The sequence below is a fragment of the Scyliorhinus torazame genome, chromosome 19 (genome assembly GCF_047496885.1).
Source record: "Scyliorhinus torazame isolate Kashiwa2021f chromosome 19, sScyTor2.1, whole genome shotgun sequence".
Classification (NCBI taxonomy): Eukaryota; Metazoa; Chordata; class Chondrichthyes; order Carcharhiniformes; family Scyliorhinidae; genus Scyliorhinus; species Scyliorhinus torazame.
In genome coordinates, this window is record NC_092725.1 from 9,450,584 (window position 1) to 9,470,472 (window position 19,889).

The following is a 19,889-nucleotide window of genomic DNA, read 5'->3' on the forward strand; positions in this document are numbered from 1 at the left end:
TGCCGCACTGTCAGAGGGTCAGTACTGAGGGAGTGCCGCACTGTCAGAGGGTCAGTACTGAGGGAGTCCTGCACTGTCAGAGGGTCAGTACTGAGGGAGTGCCGCACTGTCAGAGGGTCAGTACTGAGGGAGTGCCACACTGTCAGAGGGTCAGTCCTGAGGGAGTGCCGCACTGTCAGAGGGTCAGTACTGAGGGAGCGCCGCACTGTCAGAGGGTCAGTACTGAGGGAGTGCTGCACTGTCAGAGGGTCAGTACTGAGGGAGTGCCACACTGTCAGAGGGTCAGTCCTGAGGGAGTGCCGCACTGTCAGAGGGTCAGTACTGAGGGAGCGCCGCACTGTCAGAGGGTCAGTACTGAGGGAGTGCTGCACTGTCAGAGGGTCAGTACTGAGGGAGTGCCGCACTGTCAGAGGGTCAGTACTGAGGGAGTGCCGCACTGTCAGAGGGTCAGTACTGAGGGAGTGCCGCACTGTCAGAGGGTCAGTACTGAGGGAGTGCTGTGCTGTCAGTGGGTCAGTACTGAGGGAGTGCCGCACTGTCAGAGGGTCAGTACTGAGGGAATGCCACATAGTCAGAGGGTCAGTACTGAGGGAGTGCCGCACTGTCAGAGGGTCAGTACTGAGGGAGTGCCGCACTCTCATAAGGTCAGTACTGAGGGAGTGCCGACTGTCAGAGGGTCAGTACTGAGGGAGCGCCGCACTGTCAGAGGGTCAGTACTGAGGGAGTGCCGCACTGTCAGAGGGTCAGTACTGAGGGAGTGCTGCACTGTCAGAGGGTCAGTACTGAGGGAGCGCTGCACTGTCAGAGGGTCAGAACTGAGGGAGTGCTGCACTGCCAGAGGGTCAGTACTGAGGGAGTGCTGCACTGTCAGAGGGTCAGTACTGAGGGAGTGCTGCACTGTCAGAGGGTCAGTACTGAGGGAGTGCCGCACTGTCAGAGGGTCAGTACTGAGGGAGTGCCGCACTGTCAGAGGGTCAGTACTGAGGGGGTGCCGCACTGTCAGAGGGTCAGTACTGAGGGAGTGCCGCACTGTCAGAGGGTCAGTACTGAGGGAGTGCCGCACTGTCAGAGGGTCAGTACTGAGGGAGTGCCGCACTGTCAGAGGGTCAGTACTGAGGGAGTGTCGCACTGTCAGATGGTCAGTACTGAGGGAGTGCCGCACTGTCAGAGGGTCAGTACTGAGGGAGCGCTGCACTGTCAGAAGATCAGTACTGAGGGAGCGCCGCACTGTCGGAGTTTCAGTACTGAGGGAGCGCCGCACTGTCGGAGTTTCAGTACTGAGGGAGCGCTGCACTGTCAGAGGGTCAGTACTGAGGGAGTGCCGCGCTGTCAGAGGGTCAGTACTGAGGGAGTGCCGCACTGTCAGAGGGTCAGTACTGAGGGAGTGCCGCACTGTCAGAGGGTCAGTACTGAGGGAGTGCTGCACTGTCAGAGGGTTAGTACTGAGGGAATGCCGCACTGTCAGAGGGTCAGTACTGAGGGAGCGCCGCACTATCAGAGGATCAGTACTGAGGGAGTGCCGCACTGTCAGAGGGTCAGTCCTGAGGGAGCGTCGCACTGTCAGAGGGTCAGTCCTGAAGGAGCGCGGCACTGTCAGAGGGTCAGTGCTGAGAGAGTGCCGCACTGTCAGAGGGTCAGTCCTGAGGGAGCGCCGCACTGTCAGAGGGTCAGTGCTGAGAGAGTGCCGCACTGTCAGAGGGTCAGTACTGAGGGAGTGCTGCACTTTCAGAGGGTCAGTCCTGAGGGAGCGCCGCACTGTCAGAGGGTCAGTCCTGAGGGAGCGCCGCACTGTCAGAGGGTCAGTACTGAGGGAGTGCCGCACTGTCAGAGGGTCAGTACTGAGGGAGTGCCGCACTGTCAGAGGGTCAGTACTGAGGGAGTGCCGCACTGTCAGAGGGTCAGTACTGAGGGAGTGCCGCACTGTCAGAGGATCAGTACTGAGGGAGTGCCGCACTGTCAGAGGGTCAGTACTGAGGGAGTGCCGCACTGTCAGAGGGTCAGTACTGAGGGAGTGCCGCACTGTCAGAGGGTCAGTACTGAGGGAGTGCCGCACTGTCAGAGGGTCAGTACTGAGGGAGTGCCGCACTGTCAGAGGGTCAGTACTGAGGGAGTGCCGCACTGTCAGAGGGTCAGTGCTGAGGGAGTGCCGCACTGTCAGAGGCTCCCTCGGGGAAATCCACACTTACCAGTAACTGTGTCGGGGAAGTTGGGTTTGCCGTGAGCGATAGTCCGACTCCTTCCACACTGAAATGTGACGATTCTGCAGAGTTGGTATGGGGTGCAGGGAGGGGGTGGAAAGGGGGTCGAGGGGGTAAAAGAGAGGAACAAACACAAAATAACTGCGTGGACTTTCCAACGTTGTAAATGCCTCATCGGAGGTGCTTTAGAGGGGCCGACATCGAACCCAACGTCCCCGCCCCCCCCCCCCACACCGGTATATACGGAGGGAAAAGCGGCCGTCGAACAAAAGCGGGTCAAAGCGGTGCGAGGGACAGATTCAGGGGAGGGACTGACAGCGGAAGGGAGGGCCCTCAGTGTGAGGAGGAGGGGGAGATTGCCCTCTCCCGGAGTAAATTGTTCCCGTAACGACTGAAGGCTCCATTAACTTGATGGTCCGATGATGTCAGTGGGGAGCCTTGAGTCATTGAGTGTAAATGTGGGTCGGTTCGGCACGGGGGAGGGGGGGGGGTGCGGGGTGGGGGGGGGGGGGGTGCGGAGACTGGGCGCGCGGAGAGCTGTGAGATTGGACAAGTCAAGGCCCCCCTCCCGACGAGGAGATGCTCCGCGGGCGACTGGTTTGCGATCGGCCGCCGCCCTCGACGGACAGGGTTCCGTGCCCGCTTACCTGGGATAGAAGCGGAGGTGCAGTTTCCTGATGACCCGTGGCATCTGTAGATGGCGCCGTTCACTTTGCCCCGGCATGCCAGCGGGGCACCGACCACGACCCTGAGGAGAAACACCAGACGCAATCCGGTCAGATCCGGGAGGGGCCACGGGGGTCGCGCCCCAGGAGGAGGGATGTTGTCTCGGTCTTCGCGTCTCCACATGGGCGACCTAACGAGGCCCACCGCCCTCGCCAAGCCTGCGCGTTCTTCCTGTGCCCCTCCCCCACCCCCTCCCGCCGCGCACCAACCCACCGCCACAACTCCCACCCCAACGCACCCTGGATAAAAGACCCCCCCCCAATTTGGAAGGTCGCGCACGATGGCCGCCGTCCCCCTCCGCTCACGTCGAGGGAGCGCGCAAACTCCGGAGGCGAGGGGGGCGACAGAGAAAGAGTGAGGGAGCGGGAAGGAGGGGACATGTGAGACAGAGATGGAAAGAGAGAGATAGGAAAGAGGAGAGAGAGAGATAGAGAAGGAGGAAGGGGGAAGGAAAGAGGTCGGGTGAATGAAGAAGCGAAAGAGAGAGGGAGAGAAGGGAGGAGAGAGAGAGAGAGAGAGAAAGAGGGTGAGAGAAGAAGAGAGGGGAAGGAGGGAGAGAGAGAGAGAGTGAAGGAGGGAAGGAGACAGAGGGGTAATGGGAGAGGGAGAAGGCTAGAGCGAATGAGAGAGAGGGAAGGAGAGAGAAAGGCAAGGGGTGAGAGAGTGAGTGAGAGAAAGAGAAGATAGAAATGAGAGTGAGAGAGAATAATGGAGTGAGACAGAGGGAAAGAGGGGCAGAGTGAAGGATGAAACAAGAAAGGGTGAAAAAGAGGGAAGGATAGAGAGTTGGGAAGGGAGAGAGAGGGAAGGAGAAAGAGGGAAAGAGAGAGAGAGAAAGCGAGAAGAGGCGAGAGAAAGTGAAGGAGGGAGTGAGAGAGACAGAGAGTGAAGGAGGGAAGGAGAGAGAAAGGGTGAGGGGAGAGAGAAATAGAGAAAAGCAGAGATGGAAGGAGAGAGAGAGAGCGAAGGATCAGAGAGTGAGAGAAAGAGAAGTAGGAAATGAGAGTGAGACAGAATAATGGAGTGAGATGGAGGGAAAGAGGGGCAGGGTGAAGGAAGAAACAAGAAAGGGTGAGAAAGAGGGAAGTATAGAGAGATGGGAAGAGAGAGAGAGGGAAGGGGAAAGAGGGAAGGAGAGAGATTGACAAAGAGAGAGGGAATGAGAGTGGGAATGAGGGGGAGACAGAAAGAGAGAGAGGGATGGAGATGAGTAAGAGAGGGAAGGAGAGTGAGAGAAGGAACGATAGGGGGGAGAGGGGACGAGAAATAGAGAGAGAGGGAAGGTGAGAGCGAGAGGGGGTTGGAGAGACAGGGAGGGGATGGAGAGAGGGAGAGAGCAGCTGGAGAAGGGGAGGAGAGAGAGCAAGGGAGAGAGCAGAGCTAGGGAAAGAGGGAGAGAATGGAAAGGGAGGAGAGAAAGAGGGGGATGGAGGGAGAGGGAGAGGAGGAGAGAGAGAAGGGAAGTCAGAGGGAAGCAGAGAGCGAGAGGTGATGTCGAAAGAGGGTGTGGATAGAGAGAGAGGAGGAGAGATAGAGAGAGGGGTAGCAGAAAGAGGGAAAGAGGATGGAGAGAGATGGAGGGGGAGTACGTGTGATGAAGGGATTGTATAGGGAGGGGGAGTGTGTGATGAAGGGGTTGTAAAGGGAGGGAGTGTGATGAAGGGGTTGTGAGGGAGGGGGAGTGTGTGATGAAGGGAGTGTATAGGGTGGGGGAGTGTGTGATGAAGGGAGTGTATAGGGAGGGGGAGTGTGTGATGAAGGGGTAGTGTAGGGGGAGTGTGTGATGAAGGGGTTGTAAAGGGTGGGGGAGTGTGATGAAGGGGTTGTATAGGGAAGGAGAGTGTGTAATTAAGGGGTTGTATAGGGAGGGGAAGTGTGTGATGAAAGGGGTGTATAGGGAGGGGGAGTGTGATGAAGGGGTTGTATAGGGAGGGGATTAGTGTGATGAAGGGGTTGTAAAGGGTGGGGGAGTGTGATGAAGGGGTTGTATAGGGAGGGGGTGAGTGTGAAGAAGGGGTTGTATAGGGAGGGGGAGTGTGTAATGAAGGGGTTGTACAGGGAGGGGGAGTGTGTGATGAAAGGGGTGTATAGGGAGGGGGAGTGTGATGAAGGGGTTGTATAGGGAGGGGGTTAGTGTGATGAAGGGGTTGTAAAGGGTGGGGGAGTGTGATGAAGGGGTTGTATAGGGAGGGGGTGAGTGTGATGAAGGGAGTGTATAGGGAGGGGGAGTGTGTGATGAAGGGGTAGTGTAGGGGGAGTGTGTGATGAAGGGGTTGTAAAGGGTGGGGGAGTGTGATGAAGGGGTTGTATAGGGAAGGAGAGTGTGTAATAAAGGGGTAGTATAGGGAGGGGAAGTGTGTGATGAAGGGAGTGTATAGGGAGGGGGAGTGTGTGATGAAGGGGTAGTGTAGGGGGAGTGTGTGGTGAAGGGGTTGTAAAGGGTGGGGGAGTGTGATGAAGGGGTTGTATAGGGAAGGAGAGTGTGTAATGAAGGGGTTGTATAGGGAGGGGAAGTGTGTGATGAAAGGGGTGTATAGGGAGGGGGAGTGTGATGAAGGGGTTGTGGATAGAGAGAGAGGAGGAGAGATAGAGAGAGGGGTAGCAGAAAGAGGGAAAGAGGATGGAGAGAGATGGAGGGGGTGCGTGTGATGAAGGGGTTGTATAGGGTGGGGGAGTGTGTGCTGAAGGGAGTGTATAGGGAGGGGGAGTGTGTGATGAAGGGGTAGTGTAGGGGGAGTGTGTGATGAAGGGGTTGTAAAGGGTGGGGGAGTGTGATGAAGGGGTTGTATAGGGAAGGAGAGTGTGTAATGAAGGGGTTGTATAGGGAGGGGAAGTGTGTGATGAAAGTGGTGTATAGGGAGGGGGAGTGTGATGAAGGGGTTGTATAGGGAGGGGGTTAGTGTGATGAAGGGGTTGTAAAGGGTGGGGGAGTGTGATGAAGGGGTTGTATAGGTAGGGGGTGAGTGTGATGAAGGGGTTGTATAGGGAGGGGGAGTGTGTGATGAAGGGGTTGTACAGGGAGGGGAAGTCTGTGATGAAAGGGGTGTATAGGGAGGGGGTGTGTGATTAGGGGTTGTAATGGGAGGGGGAGTGTGTGATGAAGGGGTTTTATAGGAAGGGAGAGTGTGTGATTAAGGGGTTGTATAGTTGGAGTGTGTGATGAAGGGGTTGTGTAGGGAGGGTGAGTGTGTGATGAAGGGGTTGTGTAGGGAGGGTGAGTGTGTGATGAAGGGGTTGTGTAGGGAGGGGGAGTGTGTGATGAAGGGGTTGTGTAGAGAGGGTGAGTGTGTGATGAAGGGGTTGTGTAGGGAGGGGGAGTCTGTGATGAAGGGGTTATATAGGGAGGGGGAGTGTGTGATGAAGGGGTTGTATAGGGAGTGGGTGAGTGTGATGAAGGGATTGTATAGGGAGGGGGTGAGTGTGATGAAGGCGTTGTATAGGGAAGGAGAGTGTGTGATGAAGGGGTTGTATAGGGTGGGGGAGTGTGATGAAGGGGTTGTATAGGGAGGGGGTGAGTGTGATGAAGGGAGTGTATAGGGAGGGGGAGTGTGTGATGAAGGGGTAGTGTAGGGGGAGTGTGTGATGAAGGGGTTGTAAAGGGTGGGGGAGTGTGATGAAGGGGTTGTATAGGGAAGGAGAGTGTGTAATGAAGGGGTTGTATAGGGAGGGGAAGTGTGTGAGATGAAGGGAGTGTATAGGGAGGGGGAGTGTGTGATGAAGGGGTAGTGTAGGGGGAGTGTGTGGTGAAGGGGTTGTAAAGGGTGGGGGAGTGTGATGAAGGGGTTGTATAGGGAAGGAGAGTGTGTAATGAAGGGGTTGTATAGGGAGGGGAAGTGTGTGATGAAAGGGGTGTATAGGGAGGGGGAGTGTGATGAAGGGGTTGTGGATAGAGAGAGAGGAGGAGAGATAGAGACAGGGGTAGCAGAAAGAGGGAAAGAGGATGGAGAGAGATGGAGGGGGAGTGCGTGTGATGAAGGGGTTGTATAGGGTGGGGGAGTGTGTGATGAAGGGAGTGTATAGGGAGGGGGAGTGTGTGACGAAGGGGTAGTGTAGGGGGAGTGTGTGATGAAGGGGTTGTAAAGGGTGGGGGAGTGTGATGAAGGGGTTGTATAGGGAAGGAGAGTGTGTAATGAAGGGGTTGTATAGGGAAGGAGAGTGTGTAATGAAGGGGTTGTATAGGGAGGGGAAGTGTGTGATGAAAGTGGTGTATAGGGAGGGGGAGTGTGATGAAGGGGTTGTATAGGGAGGGGGTTAGTGTGATGAAGGGGTTGTAAAGGGTGGGGGAGTGTGATGAAGGGGTTGTATAGGTAGGGGGTGAGTGTGATGAAGGGGTTGTATAGGGAGGGGGAGTGTGTGATGAAGGGGTTGTACAGGGAGGGGAAGTCTGTGATGAAAGGGGTGTATAGGGAGGGGGGGTGTGATTAGGGGTTGTAATGGGAGGGGGAGTGTGTGATGAAGGGGTTTTATAGGAAGGGAGAGTGTGTGATTAAGGGGTTGTATAGTTGGAGTGTGTGATGAAGGGGTTGTGTAGGGAGGGTGAGTGTGTGATGAAGGGGTTGTGTAGGGAGGGTGAGTGTGTGATGAAGGGGTTGTGTAGGGAGGGGGAGTGTGTGATGAAGGGGTTGTGTAGGGAGGGTGAGTGTGTGATGAAGGGGTTGTGTAGGGAGGGGGAGTCTGTGATGAAGGGGTTCTATAGGGAGGGGGAGTGTGTGATGAAGGGGTTGTGAAGGAGGGGAGGGTGTGATGAAGGGAGTGTATAGGGAGAGGGAGTGTGTGATGAAGGGGTTGTAAAGGGTGGGGGAGTGTGATGAAGGGGTTGTATAGGGAGTGGGTGAGTGCGATGAAGGGATTGTATAGGGAGGGGGTGAGTGTGATGAAGGCGTAGAATAGGGAAGGAGAGTGTGTGATGAAGGGGTTGCATAGGGAGGGGAAGTGTGTGATGAAAGGGGTGTATAGGGAGGGTGAGTGTGTGATTAAGGGGTTGTAAAGGGAGGGGGAGTGTGTGATGAAGGGGTTTTATAGGGAGGGAGAGTGTGTGATGAAGGGGTTGTATAGGGAGGGGGAGTGTGTGATGAAGGGATTGTATAGGGAGGGGGAGTGTGTGATGAAAGGGTTGTATAGGGAGGGGGAGTGTGCGATGAAGGGGTTGTATAGGGAGAGGGAGTGTGTGATGAAGGGGTTGTAAAGGGAGGGGGAGTGTGTGATGAAGGGATTGTATAGGGAGGGGGAGTGTGTGATGAAGGGGTTGTATAGGGAGGGGGAGTGTGTGATGAAGGGGTTGTATAGGGAGGGGGAGTGTGTGATGAAGGGGTTGTATAGGGGGAGGGGAGTGTGTGATGAAGGGGTTGTATAGGGAGGGGGAGTGTGTGATTAAGGGGTTGTAAAGGGAGGGAGAGTGTGTGATGAAGGGGTTGTAAAGGGAGGGGGAGTGTGTGATGAAGGGGTTGAAAAGGGAGGGAGAGTGTTTGATGAAGGGGTTGTAAAGGGAGGGAGAGTGTGTGCTGAAGAGGTTGTGTAGGGAGGGGGAGTGTGTGATTAAGGGGTTGTATAGGGAGGGGGAGTGTGTGATTAAGGGGTTGTATAGGGAGGGGGAGTGTGTGGTGAAGGGGTTGTAAAGGGAGTTGGAGTGTGTGATTAAGGGGTTGTATAGGGAGGGGGAGTGTGTGGTGAAGGGGTTGTAAAGGGAGGAAGAGTGTGTTATGAAGGGGTTGTATAGGGAGGGGGAGTGTGCGATGAAGGGGTTGTATAGGGAGGGGGAGTGTGTGATTAATGGGTTGTATAGGGAGGGGGAGTGTGGATAAAGGGTTTGTATAGAGAGGGGGAGTGTGCGATGAAGCGGTTGTATAGGGAGGGGGAGTGTGTTATGAAGGGGTTGTATAAGGAGGGGGAGTGTGTGATGAAGGGGTTGTAAAGGGAGGGGGAGTGTGTGATTAAGGGGTTGTATAGGGAGGGGGAATGTGTGATGAAGGGGTAGTAAAGGGAGGGAGAGTGTGTGATGAAGGGGTTGTAAAGGTAGGGAGAATGTGTGATAAAGGGGTTGTATAGGGAGGGGGAGTGTGTGATGAAGAGGTTGTGTAGGGAGGGGGAGGGTGTGATGAAGGGGTTGTATAGGGAGGGGGAGTGTGTGATGAAGGGGTTGTGTAGGGAGGGGGAGTGTGTGATAAAGGGGTTGTGTAGGGAGGGGGAGTGTGTGATGAAGGGGTTGTATAGGGAGGGGGAGTGTGTGATGAAGGGGTTGAAAAGGGAGGGAGAGTGTGTTATGGAGGGGTTGTATAGGGAGGGGGAGTGTGTGATGAAGGGGTTGTATAGGGAGGGGGAGTGTGTGATGAAGGGGTTGTATAGGGAGGGGGAGTGTGTGATTAAGGGGTTGTCTAGGGAGGGGGAGTGTGTGATGAAGGGGTTGTAAAGGAAGGGGGAGTGTGTGATGAAGGGGTTGTAAAGGGAGGGGGAGTGTGTGATGAAGGGGTTGTAAAGGGAGGGGCAGTGTGTGATTAAGGGGTTGTATAGGGAGGGTGAGTGTGTGATGAAGGGGCTGTAAAGGGAGGGGGAGTGGGTGATGAAGGGGTTGTAAAGGGAGGGAGAGTGTGTGATGAAGGGGTTGTAAAGGGAGGGAGAGTGTGTGATGAAGAGGTTTTATAGGGAGGGGGAGTGTGTGATGAAGGGGTTGTATAGGGAGGGGGAGTGTGTGATGAAGGAGTTGTATAGGGAGGGGGAGTGTGTGATTAAGGGGTTGTCTAGGGAGGGGGAGTGTGTTATGAAGGGGTTGTGTAGGGAGGGGGAGTGTGTGATGAAGGGGTTGTGTAGGGAGGGGGAGTGTGTGATGAAGGGTTGTATAGGGAGGGGGAGTGTGTGATGAAGGGGTTGTAAAGGGAGGGAGAGTGTGTTATGGAGGGGTTGTATAGGGAGGGGGAGTGTGTGATGAAGGGGTTGAATAGGGAGGGGGAGTGTGTGATGAACGGGTTGTATAGGGAGGGGGAGTGTGTGATTAAGGGGTTGTATAGGGAGGGGGAGTGTGTGATGAAGGGGTTGTAAAGGGAGGGAGAGTGTGTGATGAAGGGGTTGTAAAGGGAGGGAGAGTGTGTGATGAAGAGGTTGTGTAGGGAGGGGGAGTGTGTGATGAAGGGGTTGTATAGGGAGGGGGAGTGTGTGATGAAGGGGTGTATAGGGAGGGGGTGTGTGTTATTAAGGGGTTGTCTAGGGAGGGGGAGTGTGTGATGAAGGGGTTGTAAAGGGAGGGGGAGTGTGTGATGAAGGGGTTGTAAAGGGAGTTGGAGTGTGTGATTAAGGGGTTGTATAGGGAGGGTAAGTGTGTGATGAAGGGGTTGTAAAGGGAGGGGGAGTGGGTGATGAAGGGGTTGTAAACGGAGGGAGAGTGTGTGATGAAGGGGTTGTAAAGGGAGGGAGAGTGTGTGATGAAGAGGTTGTGTAGGGAGGGGGAGTGGGTGATGAAGGGGTTGTATAGGGAGGGGGAGTGTGTGATGAAGGGGTTGTATAGGGAGGGGGAGTGTGTGATTAAGGGGTTGTCTAGGGAGGGGGAGTGTGTGATGAAGGGGTTGTAAAGGGAGGGGGAGTGTGTGATGAAGTGGTTGTAAAGGGAGGGGGAGTGTGTGATGAAGGGGTTGTAAAGTGAGGGGCAGTGTGTGATGAAGGGGTTGTATAGGGAGGGTGAGTGTGTGATGAAGGGGTTGTAAAGGGAGGGGGAGTGTGTGATGAAGGGGTTGTAAAGGGAGGGGGAGTGTGTGATGAAGGGGTTGTAAAGGGAGGGGCAGTGTGTGATTAAGGGATTGTATAGGGAGGGTGAGTGTGTGATGAAGGGGTTGTAAAGGGAGGGGGAGTGCGTGATGAAGGGGTTGTAAAGGGAGGGGCAATGTGTGATGAAGGTGTTGTAAAGGGAGGGGCAGTGTGTGATGAAGGGGTTGTATAGGGAGGGGCAGTGTGTGATGAAGGGGTTGCAAAGGGAGGGGGAATGTGTGATGAAGGGGTTGTATAGGGAGGGTGAGTGTGTGAAGAAGGGGTTGTATAGGGAGGGGAGTGTGCGATGAAGGGGTTGTAAAGGGAGGGGGAGTGTGTGATGAAGGTGTTCTATAGGGAGGGGAGTGTGTGATGAAGGGGTTGTATAGGGAGGGGGAGTGTATGATGAAGTGATTGTATAGGGAGGGGATTGTGTGATGAAGGGGTTGTAAAAGGAGGGGGAGTGTGTGATGAAAGGGTTGTATAGGGAGGGGGAGTGTGTGATGAAGGGGTTGTATAGGGAGGGGAGTGTGTGATTAAGGGGTTGTAAAGGGAGGGGGAGTGTGTGATGAAGGGGTTGTATAGGGAGGGGGAGTGTGTGATGAAGGGGTTGTATAGGGAGGGGGAGTGTGTGATGAAGGGGTTGTATAGGGAGGGGGAGTGTGTGATGAAGGGGTTGTAAAAGGAGTTGGAGTGTGTGATGAAGGGGTTGTTTCGGGAGGGGGAGTGTGTGATGAAGGGGTTGTAAAAGGAGTTGGAGTGTGTGATGAAGGGGTTGTTTCGTGGGGAGTGTGTGATGAAGGTGTTGTAAAGGGAGGGGCAGTGTGTGATGAAGGGGTTGTAAAGGGAGGGGGAGTGTGTGATGAATGGGTTGTTTCGGGAGGGGGAGTGTGTGATGAAGGGGTTGTAAAGGGAGGGGCAGTGTGTGATGAAGGGGTTGTAAAGGGAGGGGGAGTGTGTGATGAAGGGGTTGTAGAGGGAGGGGTAGTGTGTGATGAAGGGGTTGTAAAGATGGGGGAGTGTGTGATGAAGGAGTTGTATCGGGGGAGTGTGTTATGAAGGGGTTGTACAGGGAGGGGTAGTGTGTGATGAAGGGGTTGTAAAGGGAGGGGGAGTGTGTGATTAAGGGGTTGTATCGGGAGGGTGAGTGTGTGATGAAGGGGTTGTATAGGGAGGGGGAGTGTGTTATTAAGGGGTTGTATAGGGAGGGGGAGTGTGTGATGAAGGGGTTGTATAGGGAGGGGGAGTGTGTGATGAAGGGGTTGTATAGGGAGGGGGAGTGTGTGATGAAGGGGTTGAAGAGGGAGGGGGAGTGTGTGATGAAGGGGTTGTAAAGGGAGCGAGAGTGTGTGATGAAGGGGTTGTAAAGGGAGGGGGAGTGTGTGATGAAGGGGTTGTAAAGGGAGGGAGAGTGTGTGATGAAGGAGTTGTATAGGGAGGGGGAGTGTGTGATGAAGGGGTTGTATAGGGAGGGGGAGTGTGTGATGAAGGGGTTGTATAGGGAGGGGGAGTGTGTGATTAAGGGGTTGTAAAGGGAGGGGGAGTGTGTGATGAAGGGGTTGTATAGGGAGGGGTAGTGTGTGATGAAGGGGTTGTATAGGGAGGGGGAGTGTGTGATGAAGGGGTTGTAAAGGGAGGGGGAGTGTGTGATGAAGGGGTTGTATAGGGAGGGTAGTGTGTGATGAAGGGGTTGTAAAGGGAGGGGCAGTGTGTGATGAAGGGGTTGTAAAGGGAGGGGGAGTGTGTGATGAAGGGGTTGTAAAGGGAGGGAGCATGTTGTTTGTTTTGAGGTTGTGTGTTTTATCTGAAGCAAGGCCCGCCCACCCTGACCCCCGACATTAATGTGGTTGTCGCGGTGACAAACCAAAGCCGTTTTGCAAAGTTGCATTTAGCTCAACGCAACGTTGCCCAACGAGCTCGAGCTTCCTGTTTGAAACTTCCCCAGCGCACCCCACCCAGTGTGGACAAGGGCCAGATCGTCTCCTCCCTACCTCTGTCTCTCTCTCTCTCTCTCTGTCTCTCTCTCTCTCTCTGTCTCTCTCTCTCTGTCTCTCTCTCTCTGTCTCTCTCTCTCTGTCTCTCTCTCTCTGTCTCTCTCTCTCTGTCTCTCTCTCTGTCTGTCTGTCTCTATCTCTCTCTGTCTCTCTCTCTTTCTCTCTCTCTGTCTCTCTCTCTCTCTGTCTCTCTCTCTCTATCTCTCCCTGTGTCTCTCTGACCCTCTCTCTCTCTGTCTCTCTGTCTCATTCTGTCTCTCTCTCCTTCTCTCTCTCTCTATCTTTGTCCCTCTTTCTCTCTGTCTCACTTTCTCTCTGTCTCTCTCTCTCTCTGTCTCTCTCTCTTTCTCTATCTATCTCTCTCTTTCTGTCTGTCTCTCTCTGTCTGTCTCTCTCTGTCTCTCTCTGTCACTCTCTCCCTCTATCTGTCTCTGTCCCTGCCTCTCTCTCTCTGTCTATCTCTCTCTCTCTCTGTGTCTGCCTCTCTCTCTCTGTCTTTCTGTTTCGCTTGCTCTGCCTTTCTTTGTTTCTCTCTCTCTCTATGCCTCTCTCTCTGTCTCTCTCTCTCTCTTTTTCCCTGTTTCTCTCTCTCTCTTGCTCATTTCTCTCTCTCTCTTGCTCATTTCTCTCTCTCTCTTGCTCATTTCTCTCTCTCTCTTGCTCATTTCCCCCTCTCTATCTCTCTCTGTCACCCTCGCACTGTGTCTACCTCTCTGTTTGTCTTTCTCTCTCTCTCGCTCTGTCTCTCACTGTCTTTCAGTTTCTCTTTCTTTCTCTCTCTCTCGCTCTCCTTATCTCAACCTTTCCCTGCCTCCATCTCTCCCTCACCCACTTTCTCCCTTTCAACGACTCTCTCACTCTCTCAAACTTTCTCTGTCTGTCTCTCTGTCTCCAACTCCTGTCCAGAACGGGACACGATATTCCAGTTGTGGTTCAGCTGGTGTTTTGCTCAAGTTTAACAGAAACATTTGCCTCTTCTACCAGGATGTTGTTTGCTTTATTAACCGCACCCTCCCTCAACCGTCAATCGCCTTCAATGATTTATACACTGATCCCCCCCCACCCTTGTCCCGCTGCTCAGAAATCCTCCTTCAAAATTCAACCCTTTGTTTGAAATTGTCTCCACAAGTTTCACCCAATTGAATGAACTCGAGTTAAACTGTATCTGCCGCTCGCCTGCCCTGTTGATGTTCGACGCTCCCATCCTGACAGGTCACAAAGCTCCCGTGTTGAACGTGTGCCATTTCCAGCGAGGACAACGTCATTCATAGATATCAGGAGAAGCAATGATCCCAACACTGACCCCCCCCCCCCCCCCACCGCCCCCCCCCCCCCCTCCCCCCCCCCACCGCCACCCCCCCCAAATGAAGGAAATCCGTCTCGAAGATTCATCCGGCCAAAGAATTCCCGTTACCCACAACATTCTGCTTCCTGTCCCGTAGGCAATCCCGTTCCTGCGCCACGACTGCCCCGATACCGGGTGAGTTGCAGAGCCGACATTCCCAACTCACCCCCTGTTTTGCTCGGAGCCGAACTGCAGGACGCTGTACCCAAAATACGCGGCTGCGTCTCCGGGGATGATGGTGGAGTTCTCCGCCTGAATGTTGAAACCGCGAACCAGCGTCAGCACTAAACGGCAAAGAGAAATGTGACAGAGGGTCAGTACTGAGGGAGTGCTGCACTGTCAGAGGGTCAGTACTGAGGGAGTGCCGCACTGTCAGAGGGTCAGTACTGAGGGAGTGCCGCACTGTCAGAGGGGCAGTACTGAGGGAGTGCTGCACTGTCAGAGGGTCAGTACTGAGGGAGTGTCACACTGTCAGAGGGTCAGTACTGAGGGAGTGCTGCACTGTCAGAGGGTCAGTATTGAGGGAGTGCCGCACTGTCAGAGGGTCAGTACTGAGGGAGTGCTGCACTGTCAGAGGGTCAGGACTGAGGGAGTGCCGCACTGTCAGAGGGTCAGTACTGAGGGAGTGCCGCACTGTCAGAGGGTCAGTACTGAGGGAGTGCCGCACTGTCAGAGGGTCAGTACTGAGGGAGTGCTGCACTGTCAGAGGGTCAGGACTGAGGGAGTGCCGCACTGTCAGAGGGTCAGGAGAAAGGGGCTTTGCATGGTTCGATGGAGGAAGGTTACAAAGGGCTGGAGGGAACAGGCAGAGTATCAGGGTACTTACTGACAGGCAGGATGATTGCTCCTGGGGGCAACGTACCCATGATGCCAGGACAATGAGACAGGGTCTTCAAATGACCCCAGAGGGAGGTGGTGGGTGGGAAACCGCACAGGGACTCCTGCGAATCCACGTCTCACTCACTCCGGCCAGCCGCATTCACAACTGTTCGAAAAGCAGATTGTTGAGTTCCGCATTATTGCAACATTTCCCGACTCAGTAGTGGTTTGTGTAATGTTTATGCAACGCCAGTGTCCGGTCAACAGGTCAATCCACCCATACACGGGGTAACAAGAGAGCGCCGCACTGTCAGAGGGTCAGTACTGAGGGAGTGCCGCACTGTCAGAGGGTCAGTACTGAGGGAGTGCCGCACTGTCAGAGGGTCAGTACTGAGAGAGTGCCGCACTGTCAGAGGGTCAGTACTGAGGGAGTGCTGCACTGTCAGAGGGTCAGTACTGAGGGAGCGCTGCACTGTCAGAGGGTCAGTACTGAGGGAGTGCCGCACTGTCAGAGGGTCAGTACTGAGGGAGCGCTGCACTGTCAGAGGGTCAGTACTGAGGGAGCGCAGCACTGTCAGAGGGTCAGTACTGAGGGAGTGCCGCACTGTCAGAGGGTCAGTACTGAGGGAGCGCTGCACTGTCAGAGGGTCAGTACTGAGGGAGTGCCGCACTGTCAGAGGGTCAGTACTGAGGGAGTGCTGCACTGTCAGAGGGTCAGTACTGAGGGAGCGCAGCACTGTCAGAGGGTCAGTACTGAGGGAGTGCCGCACTGTCAGAGGGTCAGTACTGAGGGACTGCTGCACTGTCAGAGGGTCAGTACAGAGGGAGTGCCGCACTGTCAGAGGGTCAGTACTGAGGGAGTGCCACACTGTCAGAGTGTCAGTACTGAGGGAGTGCCGCACTGTCAGAGGGTCAGTACTGAGGGAGTGCCGCACTGACAGAGGGTCAGTACTGAGGGAGTGCCGCACTGTCAGAGTGTCAGTACTGAGGGAGTGCCGCACTGTCAGAGGGTCAGTACTGAGGGAGTGCTGCACTGTCAGAGGGTCAGTACTGAGGAAGTGCTTCACTGTCAGAGGGTCAGTACTGAGGGAGTGCCACACTGTCAGAGTGTCAGTACTGAGGGAGTGCCGCACTGTCAGAGGGTCAGTACTGAGGGAGTGCCGCACTGACAGAGGGTCAGTACTGAGGGAGTGCCGCACTGTCAGAGTGTCAGTACTGAGGGAGTGCCGCACTGTCAGAGGGTCAGTACTGAGGGAGTGCTGCACTGTCAGAGGGTCAGTACTGAGGAAGTGCTTCACTGTCAGAGGGTCAGTACTGAGGGAGTGCTGCACTGTCAGAGGGTCAGGACTGGGGCTGCCGCACTGTCAGAGGGTCAGTACTGAGGGAGTGCCGCACTGTCAGAGGGTCAGTACTGAGGGAGTGCCGCACTGTCAGAGGGTCAGTACTGAGGGAGTGCTGCACTGTCAGAGGGTCAGTACTGAGGCAGTGCTGCACTGTCAGAGGGTCAGGACTGGGGCTGCCGCACTGTCAGAGGGTCAGTACTGAGGGAGTGCCGCACTGTCAGAGGGTCAGTACTGAGGGAGTGCCGCACTGTCAGAGGGTCAGTACTGAGGGAGTGCCGCACTGTCAGAGGGTCAGTACTGAGGGAGTGCTGCACTGTCAGAGAGTCAGTACTGAAGGAGTGCTGCACTGTCAGAGGGTCAGTACTGAGGGAGTGCCGCACTGTCAGAGGATCAGTACTGACGGAGTGCCGCACTGTCAGAGGGTCAGTACTGAGGAAGCGCTGCACTGTCAGAGGGTCAGTACTGAGGGAGTGCCGCACTGTCAGAGGGTCAGTACTGAGGGAGTGCCGCACTGTCAGAGGATCAGTACTGACGGAGTGCCGCACTGTCAGAGGGTCAGTACTGAGGGAGCGCTGCACTGTCAGAGGGTCAGTACTGAGGGAGTGCCGCACTGTCAGAGGGTCAGTACTGAGGGTGTGCCGCACTGTCAGAGGGTCTGTACTGAGGGAGTGCCGCACTGTCAGAGGGTCAGTACAGAGGGAGTGCTGCACTGTCAGAGGGTCAGTACTGAGTGAGTGCCGCACTGTCAGAGGGTCAGTACTGAGGGAGTGCTGCACTGTCAGAGGGTCAGTACTGAGGGAGTGCCGCACTGTCAGAGGGTCAGTACTGAGGGAGTGCTGCACTGTCAGAGGGTCAGTACTGAGGGAGTGCCGCACTGTCAGAGGGTCAGTACTGAGTGAGTGCCGCACTGTCAGAGGGTCAGTACTGAGGGAGTGCTGCACTGTCAGAGGGTCAGTACTGAGGGAGCGCCGCACTGTCAGAGGGTCAGTACTGAGGGAGTGCTGCACTGTCAGAGGGTCAGGACTGAGGGGGAGCTCCACTACCGGGTCAGTACTGAGGGAGTGCTGCACTGTCAGAGGGTCAGTACTGAGGGAGTGCCGCACTGTCAGAGGGTCAGTACTGAGTGAGTGCCGCACTGTCAGAGGGTCAGTATTGAGGGAGTGCTGCACTGTCAGAGGGTCAATACTGAGGGAGTGCCGCACTGTCAGAGGGTCAGTACTGAGGGAGTGCCGCACTGTCAGAGGGTCAGTACTGAGGGAGTGCCGCACTGTCAGAGGGTCAGTACTGAGGGAGTGCCGCACTGTCAGAGGGTCAGTACTGAGGGAGTGCCGCACTGTCAGAGGGACAGTACTGACGGAGTGCCGCACTGTCAGAGGGACAGTACTGAGGGAGTGTTGCACTGCCAGAGGGTCAGTACTGAGGGAGTGCCGCACTGTCAGAGGGTCAGTACTGAGGGAGTGCCGCTCAGTCAGAGGGTCAGTACTGAGGGAGTGCCGCACTGTCAGAGGGTCAGTACTGAGGGAGTGCTGCACAGTCAGAGGGTCAGTACTGAGGGAGCGCCGCACTGTCAGAGGGTCAGTACTGAGGGAGTGCTGCACTGTCAGAGGGTCAGGACTGAGGGGGAGCTCCACTACCGGGTCAGTACTGAGGGAGTGCCGCACTGTCAGAGGGTCAGTACTGAGAGAGTGCTGCACGACAGAGGGTCAGTACTGAGGGAGTGCCCCACTGTCAGAGGGTCAGTACTGATGGAGTGCCGCACAGTCAGAGGGTCAGTACTGAGGGAGTGCCGCACTGTCAGAGGGTCAGTACTGAGGGAGTGCTGCACTGTCAGAGGGTCAGTACTGAGGGAGTGCCGCACTGTCAGAGGGTCAGTACTGAGGGAGTGCCGCACTGTCAGAGGGTCAGTACTGAGGGAGTGCTGCACTGTCAGAGGGTCAGTACTGAGGGAGTGCCGCACTGTCAGAGGGTCAGTACTGAGGGAGCGCCGGACTGTCAGAGGGTCAGTACTGTGGGAGTGCCGCACTGTCAGAGGGTCAGTACTGAGGGTGTGCTGCACTGTCAGAGGGTCAGTACTGAGGGAGTGCAGCACTGTCAGAGGGTCAGTACTGAGGGAGTGCTGCACTGTCAGAGGGTCAGTACTGAGGGAGTGCCGCACTGTCATCGGGTCAGTGCTGAGGGAGTGCCGCACTGTCAGAGGGTCAGTACTGAGGGAGTGCCGCACTGTCAGAGGGTCAGTACTGAGGGAGTGCCACACTGTTAGAGGGTCAGTACTGAGGGAGTGCCACAAATTCAGAGGGTCAGTACTGAGGGAGTGCCACACTGTCAGAGTGTCAGTACTGAGGGAGTGCTACACTGTAAGAGGGTCAGTACTGAGTGAGTGCCGCACTGTCCGAGTGTCAGTACAGAGGGAGTGCCACACTGCCAGAGGGTCAGTACTGAGGGAGCACCGCACTGTCAGAGGGTCAGTACTGAGGGAGTGCCGCACTGGCCGAGGGTCAGAACTGAGGGAGTGCCGCACTGTCAGAGGGTCAGTACTGAGGGAGTGCTGCACTGTCAGAGGGTCAGCACTGAGGCAGTGCCGCACTGTCAGAGGGTCAGTATTGAGGGAGAGCCGCACTGTCAGACGGTAAGTACTGAGGGAGTACTGCACTGTCAGAGGGTCAGAACTGAGGGAGCGCCACACTGTCAGAGGGTCAGTACTGAGGGAGTAACGCACTGTAAGAGGGTCAGTGCTGAGGGAGTGCTGCACTGTCAGAGGGTCACTACTGAGGGAGCGGTGCACTGTCAGAGGGTCAGTACTGAGGGAGCGGTGCACTGTCAGAGGGTCAGTACTGAGGGAGCGCCGCACTGTCAGAGGGTCAGTACTGAGGGAGTGCTGCACTGTCAGAGGGTCAGTACTGAGGGAGTGCCGCACTGTCAGAGGGTCAGTACTGAGGGAGTGCTGCACAGTCAGATGGTCAGTACTGAGGGAGTGCCGCACTGTCAGAGGGTCAGTACTGAGGGAGTGCCGCACTGTCAGAGGGTCGGTACTGAGGGAGTGCCGCACTGTCAGAGGGTCAGTACTGAGGGAGTGCCGTACTGTCAGAGGTTCAGTACTGAGGGAGTGCCGCACTGTCAGAGGGTCAGTACTGAGGGAGTGCTGCACTGTCAGAGGGTCAGAACTGACGGAGTGCTGCACTGTCGGAGGGTAAGTACTGAGGGAGTGCCGCACTGTCAGAGGGTGAGTACTGAGAGAGTGCCGCACTGTCAGAGGGTGAGTACTGAGGGAGTGCCGCACTGTCAGAGGGTCAGTACTGAGGGTGTGCCGTACTGTCAGAGGGTCAGTACAGAGGGAGTGCCACACTGTCAGAGGGTCAGTACTGAGGGAGTGCCGCACTGTCAGAGGGTCAGTAGTGAGGGAGTGCCGCTCAGTCAGAGGGTCAGTACTGAGGGAGTGCCGCACTGTCAGAGGGTCAGTACTGAGGGAGTGCTGCACAGTCAGAGGGTCAGTACTGAGGGAGTGCTGCACTGTCAGAGGGTCAGGACTGAGGGGGAGCTCCACTACCGGGTCAGTACTGAGGGAGTGCCGCACTGTCAGAGGGTCAGTACTGAGAGAGTGCTGCACGGTCAGAGGGTCTGTACTGAGGGAGTGCCCCACTGTCAGAGGGTCAGTACTGATGGAGTGCCGCACAGTCAGAGGGTCAGTACTGAGGGAGTGCCGCACTGTCAGAGGGTCAGTACTGAGGGAGTGCTG

The 19,889-nt window shown here is 55.7% G+C and overlaps 1 protein-coding gene across 1 annotated transcript in view; it reads right to left on the reverse strand.

Moving 5' to 3' along the window:
* LOC140396619 (integrin alpha-M-like) overlaps window positions 1-19,889 on the reverse strand; it is a 153,414-nt gene that overhangs the window by 60,073 nt on the left and 73,452 nt on the right. The window contains exons 2-4 of the mRNA XM_072485413.1: window positions 14,161-14,278; window positions 2,846-2,946; window positions 2,187-2,260 (exon numbers count right to left, since the gene is read on the reverse strand). Of these exons, the coding sequence (XP_072341514.1) occupies window positions 2,187-2,260; window positions 2,846-2,946; window positions 14,161-14,278 (293 nt within the window). The remainder of the gene's footprint in view (window positions 1-2,186; window positions 2,261-2,845; window positions 2,947-14,160; window positions 14,279-19,889) is intronic.